The sequence below is a fragment of the Colletotrichum siamense genome, assembly GCF_013390195.1.
Source record: "Colletotrichum siamense strain Cg363 chromosome Unknown KSG_Cg363_contig08, whole genome shotgun sequence".
NCBI lineage: Eukaryota > Fungi > Ascomycota > Sordariomycetes > Glomerellales > Glomerellaceae > Colletotrichum > Colletotrichum siamense.
In genome coordinates this window covers 4,069,010-4,086,649 of record NW_023501021.1, presented here as the reverse complement: position 1 = coordinate 4,086,649, position 17,640 = coordinate 4,069,010, and the positions used below count along the sequence as shown (strand labels likewise).

The window sequence follows — 17,640 nt, the reverse complement described above, 5'->3', positions numbered from 1 at the left end:
ATTGTAATTGCTACTCCAATTCAAGCACGTTGATAATAGTTCTCCAAACGCTTAGATAGTCATCGCCACCTTTCCAGTGTGGCGCAAAGAGAGCAAGAATCTCGGTGCATTTTATCAAATCTTTTGCGTGCGACTGTGCGGGCGTCCACTTCTTCGAGATGCCCGTCGCAATAGAGCATCCTGCGATGAAGGCTCTAGAGCTAGCTATGATTGGCGGGATGAAATCATGCGGCGACGAAGCACAGGCGTGAACGGTGGAAATTAGTTCGGATGATTGGGTCACAACTTTGCGCCTCAGAGTCTTCATGCCTTTGGCGTTGTCCTCATCAGCTTCTTGAAAACAGAACAGGCACTGCTTATGAGCAAAGCAGATCGGGAGGAAAGAAATCCAGGTCTCTTTGGCGGCTGGGTGTTGTGTATGAAAGGCGTCGAGAAGATGCATCAGTGTTTCCACCTCGCCAACGAATGGACATCCTTGCGCTTCGTACACACCACCTCGGCCGTAAAGCTGGTCAGAGATTCGGGCATACAGATTGTACAGAGTCTCGCTCTCGGACGTGGTAGGTAACTTGGAACCACTCAGCATACTGGGTCTCTGAAAATGGTCTGTAATGCCCTGAGACTATTAGCCAGCAGCACAACCACTTGCGGAACACCTCATTCTTCTCACCCTTCGATCTTCCGTAGAACTGACATTAGACGGATCTCATCGGGGCCGCAATTGTGGGCTCTGCTCATGTTGTCTTGGCCACCATCCTGTCCAGCTCGCCCCGCAATTGGAGCTAGAGGAGCTTGGTGCCAGCCGAGCTGCAGGCATGTGCGCGCAGCGAGGTCGAGTAGTTCCCAGGTGACGCCCCTGCTCGGCTCGGCCAACTCATAGATGAGAAGAAGTAGAACAGCTGTCAGAGTATCACTATCTCCGGCTGAGATTATTGGCGTGACCAACTCATTTGCCCAACCACGACAGATTTGCGCGAGAGGCTTCCAGCTGGGATTTCGATGAGATTCTCGAGCAGCAGCGATGCCACATGCCATGAGGGCTTTGAACTTCAAAGACTCAGGCAGCTTCTTGAAACTTGCTCCATCGTGAGTCAGAAGCTGAGGCACGAATACAGCATATTGAGGCGTGATGCAGCGTTCGTAGCGTCCAAGAAGGTACCTCAATATGCTGGGTGTGATCTGAGATCTGTCATTGTAGTAAATATTTGGCGACAAGGAGCTATCGCTCTCAGTAAAGATATCATCGATGTTAGGCGAGGCCTCGGCCAGTGGCAACGCTTCGAAGACGACGCGGGCGAAGCGAGAAGGAACTGAGTTGTCAAGGTGAATGTCGGACCCTGGCCTTGCGGGTATCAAAATGTGAAATGATTGTGAGCCATTATTTGATGAGTTCCTAGTGCAGAACTCGTTACTGGCTATTCGAAGCACTGAGGAGTTGATTCTCTCCAAATTGAAGGATATAGGTTTTGGAGAGGCAACCTACTGAGGTAAGCTTTCAGGCCGGTTCAAAGCCAGTTGGGATTGCAAATTCTCGATCTTCTCATTCAAACTTTGGATATAACTACGAGATCAATCAGCCCTCAGCGTAGCTCGTCTGCTGAGGCAGATGGATCTGCAGACCTTCTGGGGACATCTTGCTGAAGAGCATCATCTCGAAACGTGCAATCCAGGTCGCTTCTTGAGCAATTAGCACATGCTGGTAGGCGAGAGTCACACTAAACTGACAGTTATTAACCACCCTGGACCGTTTGTGTTCACGAGGCTTAGCGACGCGCTGTGGGGTGAGAGGACAGACCTTGATTCTTCGATTTCGACACCGATTGCACGTCTGGAGCATGGTGGCAATCGCTGTCAATTATTACGACATGAACTAATGTCAGAGAAAACTATGTGTCCAGTGAATAGCCTGACTATGGTCACTGATGGGATTCATGGGCACTGTGTCGAATGTAGGCGATATCGAGGGCCTACTCCGCATCGCTATAACCGAAGCCTTTATCTAACAGCCGGTCATCCTTGCTATCTTTATGGAGTCAGTCCCTTATCTGTCCTTGCTTCGGACAGCACAGCCCCAACCAGCAAACTCTCGATAACTCAATTTCTCTGCCTCGATTGCTGCCAGTTGCTGGTTTGCTATATAGCTTGCCACCTGCAACAAGAGGTCGACTCGGATTTTGGTACCTTGATCTTGCTCCCACTTGTGACCCGTATTGCTCCGCATATCTATGAGCAAGGGCCTAGATTATCTACATAATTGCGCCCCCAAATCCCAAAAGAACTTTGCCTATATCCAGCTGAATTTGCATCCTCTAAAGATGCAGAAGTCGCACCGTCGTTCCACAAAGGTTTGCACTCGGTGCAGGCAACGCAAGACCAAGGTCAGCGTTCACAACAACTATGCTCTACAAGCAGCAAGAATGATGGGTTTTGGATAGCACTTCTGACTTTGTTCTTGCATTTAGTGTGATTTCAAGTTTCCAGAATGCACCTCGTGCAAGTTAGCAGGCGCACCATGTCTGGGCTTCGATCCCGCAACACGGAAACCTGTCCCGAGAAGGTAAATAGCAGCTCGCGGCTTTGAACAACAGTACTTCTCGACAATCAATTGGCGCTTGTTGACCTCTGCTGTAGCCTAGTCAAGTCCCTTGAGGCTCGTGTGGCCGAGCTCGAGGCACAAGTGCTTGCTTCTCGCGCAGGGCATCAACAATACCCCTCATTGATGGCTTCGAAAATCGCTCAAGCAACCATATCCTTCGGCACACCCATCACTGGCTCATATCCTCTGTCCAAGATTTCGCCAAATTTATTTATGCGCCCCTCATGCCCTCCGTTAGCCATCTCGGCCAACGCCCGTGGCCCCGATCCAGAGCTAGGATCAGATCAAAGGACCGAGACCCATGAGTCTTCGGCCAGCAGGGAGGGTACAATCCATCCCGCAAACCCTCACACGAGCAATTTGATCAACCTCAAAAACATTCCGAACTGGGCCCTCGACCGTATGGTGCGTAACTATGCCGACACTCACCTTCCACAATACCCTTGTATTCCGGAGGCACTGCTAGAAAACATTGTCGAGCGCGCAAAAGATGAAGCAGGCCAGGCCACAGGCTCTCCCTTGACTCATGAAACCCCTAGTCTCTCCGAGACCTTGGATGCCTTTGAGAGTTTCGTCCTGTCCATTGTTCTGGCAATCTCGGCACTCACCATGACCTCAAAGGACGAGCAACAAGCTCGCTCCGCCTGAGTCTTTCTATAAATCGGCCTTGAAACATCTGCAAGCTATTGGAGAATGCCGCCAAATCCAAGCTCTTCAGATCTCACTACTCTTGTCTCACTATTCTAGTATGTGTCCCGAGAGACTTGACAATTGGACATGCATCGCAAATGCAGTCAGGATCGTCTTGGGTTTAGGTCTTCATCGGGAGTTTTCTGAAGAAATCGACGCTGGGCAAGCGCGTTTACGATCCGAACTGTTCTGGGTCACTTATGGAATGGAAAGATCTCTGTGCACTAATCTCAGGCTTCCACCGTCCTTCCCTGAAGAAATCATTACCACCAAAGTAGGCCTCCCTATTCAGAGACTCTTATCCGTGCAATGCCATGAGCCTAACCGATTATAGTTAAGAGCGCCATCATCTGATGAAGCGAGTGCTTATTTCAAAGTGGACGACATGATTAAGAAGTCCTCTGCGAACCATTTATACCGGTACCGTGCATTGGAAACCGAGGTGCATCGAGTCCTCTATCTTCAAGAAGACATCCCCGCGCTTAACGGAACGACCATAGGGGACTGGATGTTGGATATTAGCAGCCGGCTAGAGACCTGGTATGCCAACGCCCAAACATACACGCAGTACAATATGCTTGAATTCAAGCATGTGCAGTTCAACCATCTGAGGGCCCGAATTCACCGGCCGACACCTAGGCTAAGAACGAGACTCCCTGAAGATTGGGGGATAGTACTAGAGTCCTGTGAGGTAAGATCTCTCTTCATCGCAATTTATACCACTGCTGATTATATGACTACAATATGCAGAGACTCATCGAGGACTATGTGGGTCAAGAGCGCCGCGGGCGGCTGTTCTACCCCTGGCACGGCGTACACATATTGTTTGAAACCGCCATGATAGCGCTGCACGCATCATGGTCTTCGCGAGAGTACCAACCGTTCAGAAATCAGGCAGAACACATGGTGCAAACGCTGCTTCCTCAGTGTCTGCAAGTCCTATCCAACATCGGGCAACGGTGGGGCGAAGCGACGAGATGTGCTGACAAGCTGAGACCACTTGTACAAAAGGTTTCATCTGCCTTCACGTGGGCAAATCAACTGTCTGTTCATGAAGCTGCGTTGATAGAGGACGAGATTGAGGGTTTGATCTTTTCGGACAAGAATCTGTCATGGAACGCCGTTACACTAGAGAACAGCGGCCTTGGTGTTGAAGATGGCGCATTGCTTATTGACAACATGCTTGTCGACGACCTCAACGCTCTCCAATGGGCTCCAGACTGGGATCTTGTTTTTGGTGAAATCTCCTAGGTAGAGGTCTCGCAGGTCAGAAAAGGAACTGGATATGAAAGCTGCTCTTGGCCGAAAATATCGTATGTACTTGGCCAAACTTGGTCTTTGAACAAGTGTTATGTGTATTCTCATCCGTGTCGTCGTCGTCCCTGTCGTCGTCGTCCCCGTCGTCCCCGTCGTCCCCGTCGTCCCCGTCGTCCCCGTCGTCCCCGTCGTCCCCGTCGTCCCTTCGTCTTATATTGATACTACTCAATTGAATAGTTAAAGACATCCGCCGGACCATCAGAATCCATTATCATTCATTTTCGAACCATCTAAGGGGTCAAATTACTTTGCGCTGTCGAGTACTAAAAACACGCAACGCCTCTTTGATCGCTTTCAGACTTCAAAATCAACTGTACACGACTCTACTTCTCGTTGCACTGCACTCTTCCGTCACTATTTACCTGAAGATCCGAGCAGCCAAAACATGTGCTGTCTCCCGCTCCCGCCTCGCGACAGCGGTTGTAGAAGTCGTCTCCATCAATCCTCCACCTCTTGATCATATTTTGTAGCTAATGATGCTGTTAGACCGGCTGAAATCAGGTGTTCAAGAGCTGAGCTTACATATCGGCCCTCAAATCGAGGTCCTGGGCTGTTGGCGTTCCAGGTTGTCTGCGAATCGGCCAGGTGCTCATATGGAGCTTATCATGTTGTCAGTTATCAAGTTGCAACGAAAGGCTCGCGAAACGGCTCACCCCAAACGTAGCCAAAGCAGGCTCTCGCGGCGACCTTGGCTGTTGCTACATGGTCAACTGGACCATTGGACCACTGCTGGCAGGCACAGTAGTCATGTGAGTCTGCCAGAACGCCAGAACTGTTTGTTGTCAGCAAAGTTACTGAATCGCAATGCGGAGAGCTTACAGTAGCGTTATTAACGCGGCAAAAAATTGTAAACGCATGTTGAAACGAACGTGGGCAGTTGTTGTAGCTTGAAGCGAAAGTGAATAGTCGAACAAAATCCGGAGCAAGTTGGATTCGTCAAGCATGGCCTTATGATATGAATGCGGTTATCTTTGACTTATATCTTCGGTCCATGCGAACTGCACGATTGCAGATGCAGCGGTGATCCCGGCAACGCCGATAGGTCAAGTCCGAGTGCATGAACGATTAACATTTGACTGTACCCAGAATAGCAAACCTTATTAAATACCTCCACGAGAGCAATGCCCCCCTTTTCTTGTCATCATTTATCTTTAATGTTGTTTCTCTATCACGTTACACTTCTCATTCTCATTGAATAAACTATTAATTTGTCTAGTCATAAGGCTGTCCGGATTCCGCGGGGTATCAGGGCGACGATCAGCGGGCAAATAAAGTTTTTCGCGTTCGTTCCCGTTAAGAAAAAGAAATCTCCTGAATTCATTAATCGTGCGCACGTGCGTAATTTCCCGTCTTTACGACAACAGTCTTCTTGCTCGTTGATACATGTACATATAGCGCGGGAGGTTCGCCTCTGGTCATTCACTAAGAGGGTTGTCGGTTGATGCTTCTCCCCACGGTCTTTTCTGTTTCAGCTGTGTAGTTGACTTCACCAATATGAAAGTCTTCAACTTCTTCCTCATCCCGATCTTCTGCGTTGCGCTTGCTGCGCCCGCACCTTCGCAGAACCAGTGCATCGCAAATACGCCAAACGTGCTACAGTACTCTGCGCCCGATGGATCGTATGTAGTATCCTCCAAACCATTGGCCCAGGTCCATCGCCTTGCTAACGAAACTCTCGACAGGATTGTCCAAGAAAAGGGCTGCGGCCTCGCTATCCCACGAGACACCCCCGAGGCTACTGCAGCGATCGCGAAGCGCGGCTGGTTCGACACACTCCAGGTGGTGTGGATTATCACGCTTTCGGATTCGAGGGACCTCATCATCCGAACACTTCTCAGCATGTTTAACACCGACATCAAACTGTTCACGGAAGTGGAGGGCATGGGCGTTACCATCGACGACGTCACTCAGCAAGCCAGCCAAGTCTCGTTCAAGTTGAATGCGAGAGGAACATGGGGCAACGCGTCTGCAAGCTTCGTCTACAATTATGTCAACGGAGGCATTACCACTTTCGTGCCTGGGGGTGCCCAGGATGCCAATGGGAATAATTTGACGGTCAACACTAATTACTGTCACGCGAGACAGTAGGTTCTGCAACCTGACTTTCTAGCGTGGCATGGGTGCATGTATGCAGCCCTTTGGAGTTTTAGACGGCCTTATCTCAATTTAATTCAAGTCAGATCTCTTCAGGCTCAGTTGTGACTGTGGTTGAATTGTTTCTCAAATATGAAGGCAAAGAGACGAGCTTTCCCATTGTTGACATGGCATGAGTCAAGTAGTCTCACCGGAGCATTGTCTTGTCAAAACTTTCAGATACTGGACTGCAAGCTCCAGCAACTGTAGGAACTACTGCGATACGATTCTGTAATGCGCGATTGATCACGCACGAGAATGTGTGGTGTGAGCACCAAGTCCACAGGAAGTGCCTAACATGACTGCCAGCGTCAAGCCCCAGCCTGCACCTGACTTGTGTCTTAGCACCAGGCGCACTGACTTGGGTTAATTGAAGTCGGCAGCACTATATCAACAGATGCCTCTAGACCCTCTCCATTGTCTGGACAAACAATGCCGAGAAACTCAAGCGTGATAAGCCCACCTTCGTGCCGCACGCCGAGCTCACGAGTCACGCCACGACTCAGTCAATGCAACCTCGGCTACGCGCGAGATAAGAGTACGGCCTACAGCACATATTGACGTACGAGCCAAGATGATCCCACCGGTCTACTCGTCACTCATGTAACTTCCTCGGCTAAAGGTTCCTGTAGCTCGTCTTCGTCTAAGGTGTGAGTCTCCGATCTGGAGACAGAGCACACACGACTTGTTAGCTCCCAAGCAGGATATAGGACGGTTTTCATGATTGTATGTGTATTTCCACGTTCGTCTTATTACGTGATAGAGTGATAGAGCTGCCGGTTGAAAACATCATTATTAAATCGCGAAAGAGGTGGCCGTCACAAGATCCAGTTCGTCTTGCCGCTTTGTATCTGAGGCTGACAGCTTTCTTTTAGAGATCGCCTAATTTTCCTATGTCTTAGTGGCTACATTTCCGGTGTACTTAGTAACTTTGATAAGGATAATTTGGACGATGAAGTTAGACGACAACAACAGACGATGATAACAGTAACAATAGAAACAAAAATAGTCACGATAGTAGCGACGATAGCAGTAACGGCGACGACAGTAAGATGAGGTAGCCACAGGAAAGGTAGTCACTCTAGCACAGGAAAATCAGGCCGTCCCTTCTTTTACTGTCACTTGCTCAAATATACTCAAACGCCAACCACTCATACCAGGCTCGCCACTTCTAAGAAGACGCCGGCTGATTCTCCAACACCCACTTCACCCCATCAACAACAACATCCGGCTGCGTCATCTGCACAAAATGCCCACTCTCCCTCGCAAACACAATCTCGCTCCTCCGCGAAACCTTCAGAAACTCCCTCATCAGCCCCTCGCACTTCTCATCCACCGTCTCAATCAACCCCCTCACATAACCCCTCTCCTCCTCCGTCCCGTTCCCCCTCGCCACCCCCGCCGCATACAACCCGCGCCAGTCCCGGCTCCGCGTCCCCACAACCACATACACCGGCCGGTCCCCAAGAATCGGCTGCCTGCCCGCCAGCCCCTTCTTCCGCAGCGCCTCAAAGCTCGCCGCGTACTCCGACTCCTCCCGCTGCGCAATCAGCTTATGCTTCTCCGTCGCCCCCGCCGCGCGGAACGCGTCCCACTCCTGCGGCGTCAACTTATGCGTCGCCTCTAACCCCCAGGCGGCGTACACATCCACCTCGGCAGCGACCTTCCACAGCACAGGGTCGTTGACGTCCAGCACCAGCGGCGCCGTTTCGTGGTTCGCGTCCACGAGGACCAGCCCCGCGACCTGGCTCACGCCCTTGAGGGCGAAGTACTCGTGCGTGAGCACGCCCGCCCAGGAGTGTCCCACGAGGATGAGCGGGTTGGTTATGGGTGCGCGCTCGATTAGCAGGGCGAGCTCGAGCGCGATGTTCTCGGCGGTGGGGGGGAGCGGGGAGGGGTCTGAGTTGCGGTGGCCGGAGCGGTCGTATGTGTAGCTCCGCAGCGAGGCGGGGAGGAGGCGGACGACGGCTTGCCAGTTGAGGGCGTCGCTGGCTACGCCGGAGACGAAGAGCACGACAGGGGAGGTGGGGCTGCTGGGTTCGGGGCCGTGGGTGTAGAGGGCTAGGGAGTGGGTGCCGATGTTGACGAGGCGGGCGTTTGGAGGGAGGGGGGAGATCATTGTTGTTGATGTTTTGTGTTCTGCGAGGGGCTTGGGATGTTCAACAGGGTCGGCCGGTCAAGTCACCTGGCTTTGGAATTGGCAAGCTGATGAAGTTCCAAAGTATAGAGATTCCGATATGGTGGCTTATAAACCACCGCTTGGCGCCCTTCTGAAGACATCTTTAGCGGTGCTGTGCCGCATGCATGGTCCACAACCCCTGTCCCGGCTTACATTCGTGATTTCGTGCTTACTTGACGTCGTCTTGCCGACCTTCAACATTACGTCAGCGAATATACTGCGTCTTGATCAAGATATCTCCGAATACAACGGAGATTCCGGTTTGTCATTGTCGGTCTTGTGGTTTGGGGCTTCTCAGATTTTATGAGTTTCCCTTAAGAGGTGAAACAATGTATTGTCGCGACAGGATCGTTCGATGTTTCCTTCTTCGTGTTCCTCGCGCATAGAAGTTGTCATGTCATTCTGCGACTACCATAGCTCTTTTAGAATGACCTTTCATTTGCTCTGCACTACACCTACTTAATTAAATCATATCTCGAGGAATGAGTTGTTCTCCAAGGCATACAATGTTAAAGAAAAGGGTCTGATGGTATCTACCTTCTAGATAACAAAGTCGAAATCATAGCCATTTGGGAAAGTAACATGGATGTCGTTGTGTATCTTGTCATCGCTAAGAAGTTTACGGGTTGCCGCTTAGGTGGCGGGTAACGAGAGTTGCTTTCTGGGGCCGTTGTCAACGTTGTACGGATTAGATCAAACTGTTTCCCTCCTCTAAGGTTCTCCTTCCTGTGGAAAACTGATATAAGTCTATAAACCGTTCTTTGTTGTGTGCCAGCACCTCCTGTGAAAGCCTCTCTAAGCTTGCACAGCCCCATCCCAACCCGCCGCCAACTTCACCTCATCTCACCTGCGTATTCACCCCTCAACTCTCAACCTCCTTAGCCCCCATTCCTGCCCTCAGTCCTCAACAGCGGATGGAGGATTTGGTGGCTCAGTTGGTCAGGTCTGGTCAATGTGCTTGCGCCCTGAAGTCCTTGGCACTTCCGTCCGCTGGGGTTATAATACGGTTATGGGTTCAACCCTGCCTTTTGTCATTTAGCAGAACTTTTCTTTTTCTACTTTTTTCTCCTTCTTTCATCTGTCTCCGTTCAGCTTTTCTCTTCCCTCGCACACTTCCTTTATTTTTACTGACTGACGCCTTTGTCAGCAAAAGCCTCGGAACCTAACCTTCCACGAAGTCGTACGTAGGACTTGCCCATTACCCCTCTCGGCGCACCTCGCCCTTCGCAACAACCATCACTGCACGTCTGACATAGAGCAGAGTCGGCGACGGGAAAAGTGATCGGCATATCCAGCCTGTCTTTTATATTCCTCGCGACATACTACGCTCGAGACTACTGCATGACATTCAAAGGCTCGCATGGTTTGGGCGACGCCTCCCGAGACTGGCGCTAGCTACCTTCGACGCCTCGCCTATGAAGGTGCGATAGAGGCAGAGGCGAGATACAAGTGGCTTGAGACTTCTGTAGTGGGCAAGCTGAGGCCGCGTGCTTGCATCATTAAGTTGCTGGCCGGTGACGGGGGTAGTAGGAGGGCGGATGGGACCGCCATTGCAGCACTCAGATAAATACTCAGAGGTCGACAAGGACGAGAACCGGCAGAGCAGACAGGCATCCGCCTGCGTGGCAACTCACTTAAAGGCAATCTCTAGAATGATCATGGAAAAGATCGTAAATGTCATGTTTGCAATATGCCTGTCCTGTAGTCTACATGATCTACCGATATGCAAACGAAATACTCCAAAAAGAAAAGAGGTATCATGACGACATAACCGGAAGTGCCCAGGCGACAGCCGGCTCCGAACCCATTTGACTCCTTAAATGACGGACGAGAAAATATGTACCCAGTGACGTGGATCCTCCAAATGTAAACGCTCCAAATGCCCAGATAAATGTAAATCCCTAGATGATGGAACCAAATATGCTAATGTGTATCATGCAAAGTATCTCTAAAACTTCTCCATGAAGTTCTTGCGCACGGTCCACATGCGCGCGCGTTTGCCGTACAAGAACATGGGAATCGTAGCCAGCAAGAAGATAAGCTGGATGACGCCGAGCCAGATGAAGACGCTCTTGGTGCCTTCGGCGGTGATCCAGTGCGTGACAAACAGGCTGAAGACCAGCCCGTGGAAGATGTTCTTACTAAAGTTGAGCGTGACGAGGGCTTCGCCGGCGTACTGGCGGTAGCTGTCGACGCAAAAGGTGATGCTAGTCGTCGAGCCGAGGGTGCACCCAAAGGAAATGAGGCCGAAGAAGACAGTGGGTACGATCCAGTGGTCGCGCTCCTCCGCAGACCAGCCGAAGCCCATCAGACCGATGACGGTGGTGAAGAGGACGGGGATGGCCATGACGAGACGGAACTCGGGCTCGTAGAGGCCACCGTTGCGGCGGGCCATCGTCTTGACGATAATGTCGGAAACTTTGCCCGCGACGGCGGTGCCGAGGACGCCGCCGACGAAGGGGGAGAGGTAGACCAGACCAGTTTGCAGGGCGTCGAAGTTGTAGGAGGCGCGGTTACGATAGATGAGAGCGACCGACTCGGAGACGACAATGAGCCAGCCGACAGAGAGGGAGTAGACGGCAGCCGACCAGAGGACAGCGGGGTAGGCAAAGAGGACGAAGGGGCGGAGCATAACCTTGAACCACTTGTCGTGGTTGAGCCGGCCGTTCCAGGGTTTGAGCTGCTCGCCGAAGGAGCGGGCGGGTTGGTGGCGGAGGGTGTGAGTGTAGGCAAGAGCTTTCGGGGGCGAATTGAGGTTTGAGGAGGGAAGTTTCTCGGCTTCCAGGGCTGGAGCTTTGGCAAAGAAATCGGAGTTTGCGGGGGAGGTTGAGGTGCCGGAAGTGCGTGGCTCGGGGGCCGGAGAGTTGGTGGACTCAGGCTGCTTTTCGGGGTCGGCCTTGCGCTCCGCGTTCGGGTCGGGGGCGAAGCCGACGTGGAGGTCCTTGTGGGGGTGGGACGGAGATAGAGGCGCGGGGCTGGTCGGTCCTGCGGCGGTCGGCGTCTTGGCAACTTGAGGAACATCGTTGCGGGAGGAGAGACGGTGTCGGAAGCTTGGTCTCCTCGACGGCTTCCTCGACTTGGGAATAGGAGTTCTGTCCCAGAAGGTCTCAGGGACGAACAGGAAGAGGAGGACACCGCAAAGGGCGACGACCATGGCGACGATCCTGGGTTTGGTGAGCGAATGGTACGGGAAGTGGGAGCTTGAAACTTACCAGAATACCCATCGCCAGCTCAGGCCCTGGATAATGACGGCACTGACGAGAGGAATCAAGTTCTTGCCACCCAGTAGCAGCAGGGTGTAGATGCCGATGCGGAAGGCACGCTCATGTAGAAAGAAGATCTCGGCGATTGTCGCCGAGGGAAGACACTCGACGGGGCTGACTGCGACTCCTTGGAAGATTCTTGCAAGGATGAGAGAGGCGAAGTTGGGAGACAAAGCAGCCCATACGGAGCTAGCGATGAAGATGATGGAGCTGAAGAGGTAGACAGGCCTCTTTCCATAAAGGATGGCTGTCGGCGAGAAGATGACCGAGCCGAGGCCCATGCCCATCATGTACAGACCTGTGGTCAAAGACACCGTTTCGGTCTCGATGTGGTAGTCTTCAGCAACGTTGGTGAAGCCAGCAGCAAGAATGGGCGTCATGCCTCCGCCGACCATGCAGTAGAAGCCGAGGGACAGCAAGGCACAGTCACGTCGCCACGCGGGCCAGTTCAGAGGGTCGTTGGCTGATTCCTCGGGCTGGGGGTTGAGGATGATGCCGTCCTTGGTCGTCTTTTCCGGTGCTGGTGCAGGTGGGGCCGAGTACGCGGATGATCGACGCCCGGTGGGCGTCTCGGGCGGCTCCGGAAATCCCGTGGGAATGGACGAGTGAGATGTCCTTGCGGGGGCGTTGCGCAAGCCCAAGGGCTCATTTCGGTGAGCAGCCAGTAGAAGTACCGAGCCTGGGAAGGTCAGCCGCAGTCCATGCCAAGGAAGAAGTTGACTCACCAGGAACTTCAATGGTTTTGGGGTCATTGAGAACTCCCATGCTCCATTTGGGGATGTTGGCCTGCTGCTCGTCATCAGAGCCCTCAGAGCCCTCTGTTTGGCCAGGCTTGTTTCCGAAGACCCCGCCGAAGCGGCTCTTCCATGTGAGAATGCCGGCCATGTTGGCGCGGTGTAAAGGGATTGCGACTGGATGTGTAAGGTTGCCAAGGCGCGATGAATGTCAGGTCTGCAGGTGCCAAGCTAGTGTGAGTCTGTGGTGGCAGAGATGTGTTTGAGAAGAGGATGGAAGGCTGCAGGACAGGAAGATGGCGAGCTGGATATACGGGAAGTAATAGGGCTGTGATCTCAAGTTCGGTCGAGCATGGCTTCCGGCCCAGACGTGCACGGGAAGATGAGATAAGGTTGCAGGAACACACGGACGCGGAAGATGGCGATTTTCAAAGCCGCACCAAACAGGAGATGGGATTCTGGATGCCTCCGCGGAGATGACAGGAGGCTGAACGGTCGGACTCGAGAAGTGTTGAGGTTTGCGAAAAGAGCAGACGCACAAGCGCGGCGAGGTGAAGATAAATTGGTGTTGAGGTAAGGTTGCAGCGAGGCAGGCCGTGGATGAAAATAGCGGTGGACGCCGACAAGGTGAAGGAATATCGACCAGGGCCTGGAGTAGAAGAACCGCAAGCAATGGGACCTGGATGGCGGGGGTAACAGATTGCAGCAACACCCGACTGAACGAGGGTGTTGTTCTTGGGCCGTGCAGAGCGATGGCGTCAGATGGCCAGCGCGCCGTTTGATTGTGATTAAGTGATGGCTGGAATTAGCGTCTCAAGTAGGAGCAGGCGACCATCAGATCAAGGATGGACCTTTGGCTTTATGGCAAAACCAAGCGGGTGCGGCGAGCTGAGTGTTATGCCTGGCTCGGGGCTGGGAGATGGGGGAACGACGGCGGAAACAACATGGGACGAAATGAAGAAAGGAGGCCGATACAGCCAGGATTGGCCGGCCAGCGAGTCAAGCGCGAGTCCCGTCTGTCGAAGACAAGGCAAGGGCTCTTCAATCTGACCAGGCTCGAGATGGCAGATGCTGGGCAAGAGAGCGAGCGATACGGGATTGATGCCCAGAGTGGCAGCACAAGCAGTAGAGACTGTCGGCTGGTGGGGATTTCTGCCGTGTTCTGTGCTTGTGTCTGTGCTCGCAGCGTTGGATGCGTCGTTGGCGCTGCGCCTCGGGCGGGTTCCGTGGGGTATTATGACCAGGTTTGGGAGGGAATATCGCAAAGACGCTTGTCCAGTGGATAGATGCGACTGACTGGCAGACGGGCAGGTGACTCGATGGCGGCTCCGAAATGGATGTCCAAGACTCCAAGAGGGAGTGCAGTCTGGGGTGGTGCAGTCTAGCTGCGGTAGCGTAGCGTATTCCAAGGTACAGATACTGCAGTCGTAAAGGCGTGGGATGATGGTTGGGCACATGCCAGCGAAAGAAGAGGTTGACTGGCAGCAGTTGATGTTGCATTTGTGATGCCGGCGCCAGATCCAGGAAGGACCCCTAAAAGCGAGGCTAAACCCCGTGGCCCACCGTCCAGTCCAGAGTGCAGGTGCAGGCAGGGCAGGTGCACCGCGCACTCGCTCCTTCTCCACGTTTCTCTTCCTGGACCTTGCCTCCCATGTCTGCGGTGCATCGATTGTTCTGCACTGCAGGCTGCCCTCATTTCCCCACCTGTTTGGCGAGTCTTCTTCACATTGTGGACTGGAATGCAGAAAACAGCATGTGGCGAGGCGAGGCGGTGACCGGCGACACCACGGTCTATTCGTGCCCGGGCTGGCCATCACCGGGCTGCTCTGTCGCTGGCCTCGACTCACCTCCCTGCTTTGAATAATCCCAAGTCAACCACAATCAGAGCACAAAAGAAAGCGCCGACGTCGCCGCAACGAGGTGGTGTGATGGCCATTTCACGGCGACACCGCGTCTCTCAACGCGATGCGGCGCATGTCGCTGGGAATAAGACAAAGCAATCTACCTCACGTAGCTGGAGGCAGATAGAGTGAAGATGAAGCTGAAGCGCCGCAAAGCGACCCCAAGCAGCCTCCAAGCAGCCCCCCGGCTGGGCGCCAAGGATTGCGAGGCCTCGAGACAGCTCTGACCGCCCGCTTGCCGCAGTTGCCGTCGCTCGAAAAGAGGCAGCATCCCTGCACGATGTGCTTATGTCATACAGCAGCGCAACACCACAACGTCATCGTGCACGAAAGGGGTTCACTCCCCACATTTCAACCACGCCTTCCCCAATGGGGACTGCCGGGATTTAAGCGTGACCGCATCGAAGGAATGCGAAGCAAATACTGGTGCTGCTACCTGGAGTTGTAGGAGAACTGACTGGGCAAGTGGACGAGGACCAAAAAGCAAGACGACGTACTCCGGCTCCAGTAATAGCTGAACCACTGCTCTGGAATCCTCCACACGCTAGTGTACAGACATCTCAGAGCTCCGTTGTCACTGGAACATCTGCCTTGTTTTTCCCCTCCAAAATCACACCAACACACCCGCACACCACGACTCGTATCCCGCTTCCTCTTCCCGAGAAACCTGTCGCATATCACCACCATTTTCCTGCTTGCACCGCATCACGAGACACCACAACACCGTCTTCGACGACGTCAGTCAGCAGCAGACTGCATGCATTGGAGCAGACCAGGCACCCTCGCCCACGATACGCGATGCAACTCTTGAGACACCCAGCCCGCTCCGCCCTCCGGGGCTGCCACCGCCCTCTCACCAATGGCGTCCGCTTCCCGCCCCCCAAACACTCCGTCGCCGCTGCCGCCGCCGCCGCCGCTCCTTTTTCAACGACGTCCATCAAGCCGGCCAAGAACCAGATCTACGCCTCGTAAGTGGGCCCCTTGCATGCTGCCTCTCATGCTGCCTCCCTCACCGCGGATTTGTCAAAATGCTAACGGCCGCCCTTAGCGTCCGCCGACCTGACGACTTCCACACCTACCAGCTTCTTTCCTCGTCCGCACGGACACCGCTGATAACCTTGTGGACCACGTCGTGGTGCGGGACATGTCGAGTCGTCGCACCGTTGATCCGATCCATTGTCGAATCGGGCGTCGGCGAGGCGGAGGGCGGCGTCGCATACTGCACCGTTGAGTTCGACGCGCCCGACGTCATGAGCGGCGGCCTCGGCATGACCTACATGATCTCCTCCATCCCCACGCTCCTCAGCTTCGACAACCAGGAGGCACAGATCCAGACCAAGGTCCACGACGCGAAGAAGCTCGCAGACCGCGCTTTCCTCGAGGAGTGGATCAGGACAGAGGCACGGCGGCACGGCCAGCGCGGTGGCGGAGGGTCCGGCGGCGTCTTCGGAGGGCTGTTCGGAGGTTTCAAGTGATCCGAGCCGGCATCATCACGCACATCAACCCGAATGATTGTCACAATACCGCAAACAGAGCAGACCAGGAGTCATCGAAGCGGAAACGCTATTAATTCGTCGCTGACTAAAAATGCAATACAACTCGATACACAATCCAATCTCAAGGCGTGTAGAACACCTCCTCAACAGGCTTCCACCATGAAGGCGCGTCGACATCCTCGCTGCTCACGGCACCGGGGACAACCGACTCCTGCCAGCCGTCGGTCATGGCCCACCACTCGCGGACCTTGGGGTTCTCGCGCATCTTCTCCATGTCTCCGGCGTAGTCGTAGCCGACGTACTTGAACGACGCGAACAGGATGCGGGACTCGGGGTCGTGGAAGATGCTGTCTGTGGGATGTGTCAGTCTGGGCTTGCTTGCCGCCGACAGCGGGGACATCAGAGAAACGGCCAAACGTACAGTCGACAATGTTGCACTCCTTGATCTGCTTGAGCACCTCGGGCCAGACGGCGGCGTGGACCTCCTTGTACTTGTCAATGAACTCGGGCTTGAGCTTCACGATCTGGGCGAAGCGGCGGCCGGGGTTCTTCTGCCTCGTAGAGACCGGCGACGGTGTAGCCTCCGCCTCGGAAGAGCTGCCGCCCGCGGAGGGAGAGGCGCGCTTGTGGGACCACATCTTGCAGGTAATCGAGAGGGTGAAGTTTTTCGAGATACTGGTGAAATGCGTTCGTCAATGGGAGAAGGCACACACACTTTTTTGTCAGGATCGTGAGAAAATGTGCTCGGCGGAGGGCTGGCTGGTGTCTCGTGGACTTCGGCGTTCGGGCCTGTCGAATCTGGGAGCGGGCGTGTCCTGCTTAGAGCCGATCAGCGGGGTGTGTTCGTGGCCGCGCCCAGGCCAGCGCAGCAAAAAGCTCCAGCTGCTGCGTGACAGGTGGGGGAGGCGGAAGCAGGCAGGCAGAGAGACGGACGTAAAGCGCACTCGGGGGAAGAATGTCGCGAGGCGGGGACGGCGAGGGGTAAACGGTGCGGGCTGCGGGGATCGGATTGGGGGGATTTGTTTCGTCCAGCGAGGGCAGGTCTACACGATTGTGATCCCCGATGGGATTCTTGCAAGTCGAATCCAAACACACAATGCAAAAACAATTATTCGTCTCTCTTCACACTGGATTTCTAGTAGCCCACCTTTTTTCGTTGTGGATGAGCCCGTCAAGGCAAGTGAAAGTGGATGACGATGAATATGGCAGGGCACGCGCGGCGCAGAAAGCTGCTCTTAAATGCACGTCGGGAATATGCTCTCTTTTCCCCACGCGGTACCGCCGAGCTCTCTGATCCTCGCCAATGGCAGGCGCGCGATGTGATGCGGTCG

At 53.8% G+C, this 17,640-nt stretch overlaps 9 protein-coding genes across 9 annotated transcripts; 4 read left to right on the top strand and 5 right to left on the bottom strand.

Annotated features, from left to right (window-relative positions):
- Positions 1-10: 10 nt before the first annotated feature.
- On the bottom strand, positions 11-1,633 carry CGCS363_v012594 (uncharacterized protein; the record flags this gene model as incomplete). Its single annotated transcript, XM_036644443.1, has 3 exons — positions 11-587; positions 671-1,337; positions 1,621-1,633. 3 exons carry the CDS (start codon positions 1,631-1,633, stop codon positions 11-13), a joined length of 1,257 nt encoding a protein of 418 aa, XP_036490920.1.
- An 879-nt stretch (positions 1,634-2,512) lies between these two features.
- Positions 2,513-3,244, top strand: CGCS363_v012593 (uncharacterized protein; the record flags this gene model as incomplete). The annotated part of the gene is made up of 2 exons (XM_036644442.1): positions 2,513-2,557; positions 2,642-3,244. 2 exons carry the CDS (start codon positions 2,513-2,515, stop codon positions 3,242-3,244), a joined length of 648 nt encoding a protein of 215 aa, XP_036491157.1.
- A 427-nt stretch (positions 3,245-3,671) lies between these two features.
- Positions 3,672-4,537, top strand: CGCS363_v012592 (uncharacterized protein; the record flags this gene model as incomplete). The annotated part of the gene is made up of 2 exons (XM_036644441.1): positions 3,672-3,977; positions 4,037-4,537. 2 exons carry the CDS (start codon positions 3,672-3,674, stop codon positions 4,535-4,537), a joined length of 807 nt encoding a protein of 268 aa, XP_036491158.1.
- Positions 4,538-4,926: 389 nt separating this feature from the next.
- Positions 4,927-5,460, bottom strand: CGCS363_v012591 (uncharacterized protein; the record flags this gene model as incomplete). The annotated part of the gene is made up of 4 exons (XM_036644440.1): positions 4,927-5,073; positions 5,126-5,202; positions 5,257-5,375; positions 5,423-5,460. The coding sequence occupies 4 exons, from the start codon at positions 5,458-5,460 to the stop codon at positions 4,927-4,929; spliced, it is 381 nt and encodes a 126-aa protein (XP_036491159.1).
- Positions 5,461-6,097: 637 nt separating this feature from the next.
- Positions 6,098-6,691, top strand: CGCS363_v012590 (uncharacterized protein; the record flags this gene model as incomplete). The annotated part of the gene is made up of 2 exons (XM_036644439.1): positions 6,098-6,222; positions 6,286-6,691. The coding sequence occupies 2 exons, from the start codon at positions 6,098-6,100 to the stop codon at positions 6,689-6,691; spliced, it is 531 nt and encodes a 176-aa protein (XP_036491160.1).
- A 1,216-nt stretch (positions 6,692-7,907) lies between these two features.
- On the bottom strand, positions 7,908-8,855 carry yqjL (Uncharacterized protein; the record flags this gene model as incomplete). The annotated part of the gene is made up of 1 exon (XM_036644438.1): positions 7,908-8,855. One exon carries the CDS (start codon positions 8,853-8,855, stop codon positions 7,908-7,910), a length of 948 nt encoding a protein of 315 aa, XP_036490473.1.
- Positions 8,856-10,863: 2,008 nt separating this feature from the next.
- Positions 10,864-13,063, bottom strand: CGCS363_v012588 (putative MFS-type transporter; the record flags this gene model as incomplete). Its single annotated transcript, XM_036644437.1, has 3 exons — positions 10,864-12,079; positions 12,128-12,857; positions 12,904-13,063. 3 exons carry the CDS (start codon positions 13,061-13,063, stop codon positions 10,864-10,866), a joined length of 2,106 nt encoding a protein of 701 aa, XP_036490334.1.
- A 2,548-nt stretch (positions 13,064-15,611) lies between these two features.
- On the top strand, positions 15,612-16,288 carry CGCS363_v012587 (Thioredoxin M-type; the record flags this gene model as incomplete). The annotated part of the gene is made up of 2 exons (XM_036644436.1): positions 15,612-15,781; positions 15,862-16,288. The coding sequence occupies 2 exons, from the start codon at positions 15,612-15,614 to the stop codon at positions 16,286-16,288; spliced, it is 597 nt and encodes a 198-aa protein (XP_036490582.1).
- A 142-nt stretch (positions 16,289-16,430) lies between these two features.
- Positions 16,431-16,947, bottom strand: rhaM (L-rhamnose mutarotase; the record flags this gene model as incomplete). The annotated part of the gene is made up of 2 exons (XM_036644435.1): positions 16,431-16,660; positions 16,731-16,947. 2 exons carry the CDS (start codon positions 16,945-16,947, stop codon positions 16,431-16,433), a joined length of 447 nt encoding a protein of 148 aa, XP_036490581.1.
- Between the last annotated feature and the right edge of the window lie 693 nt (positions 16,948-17,640).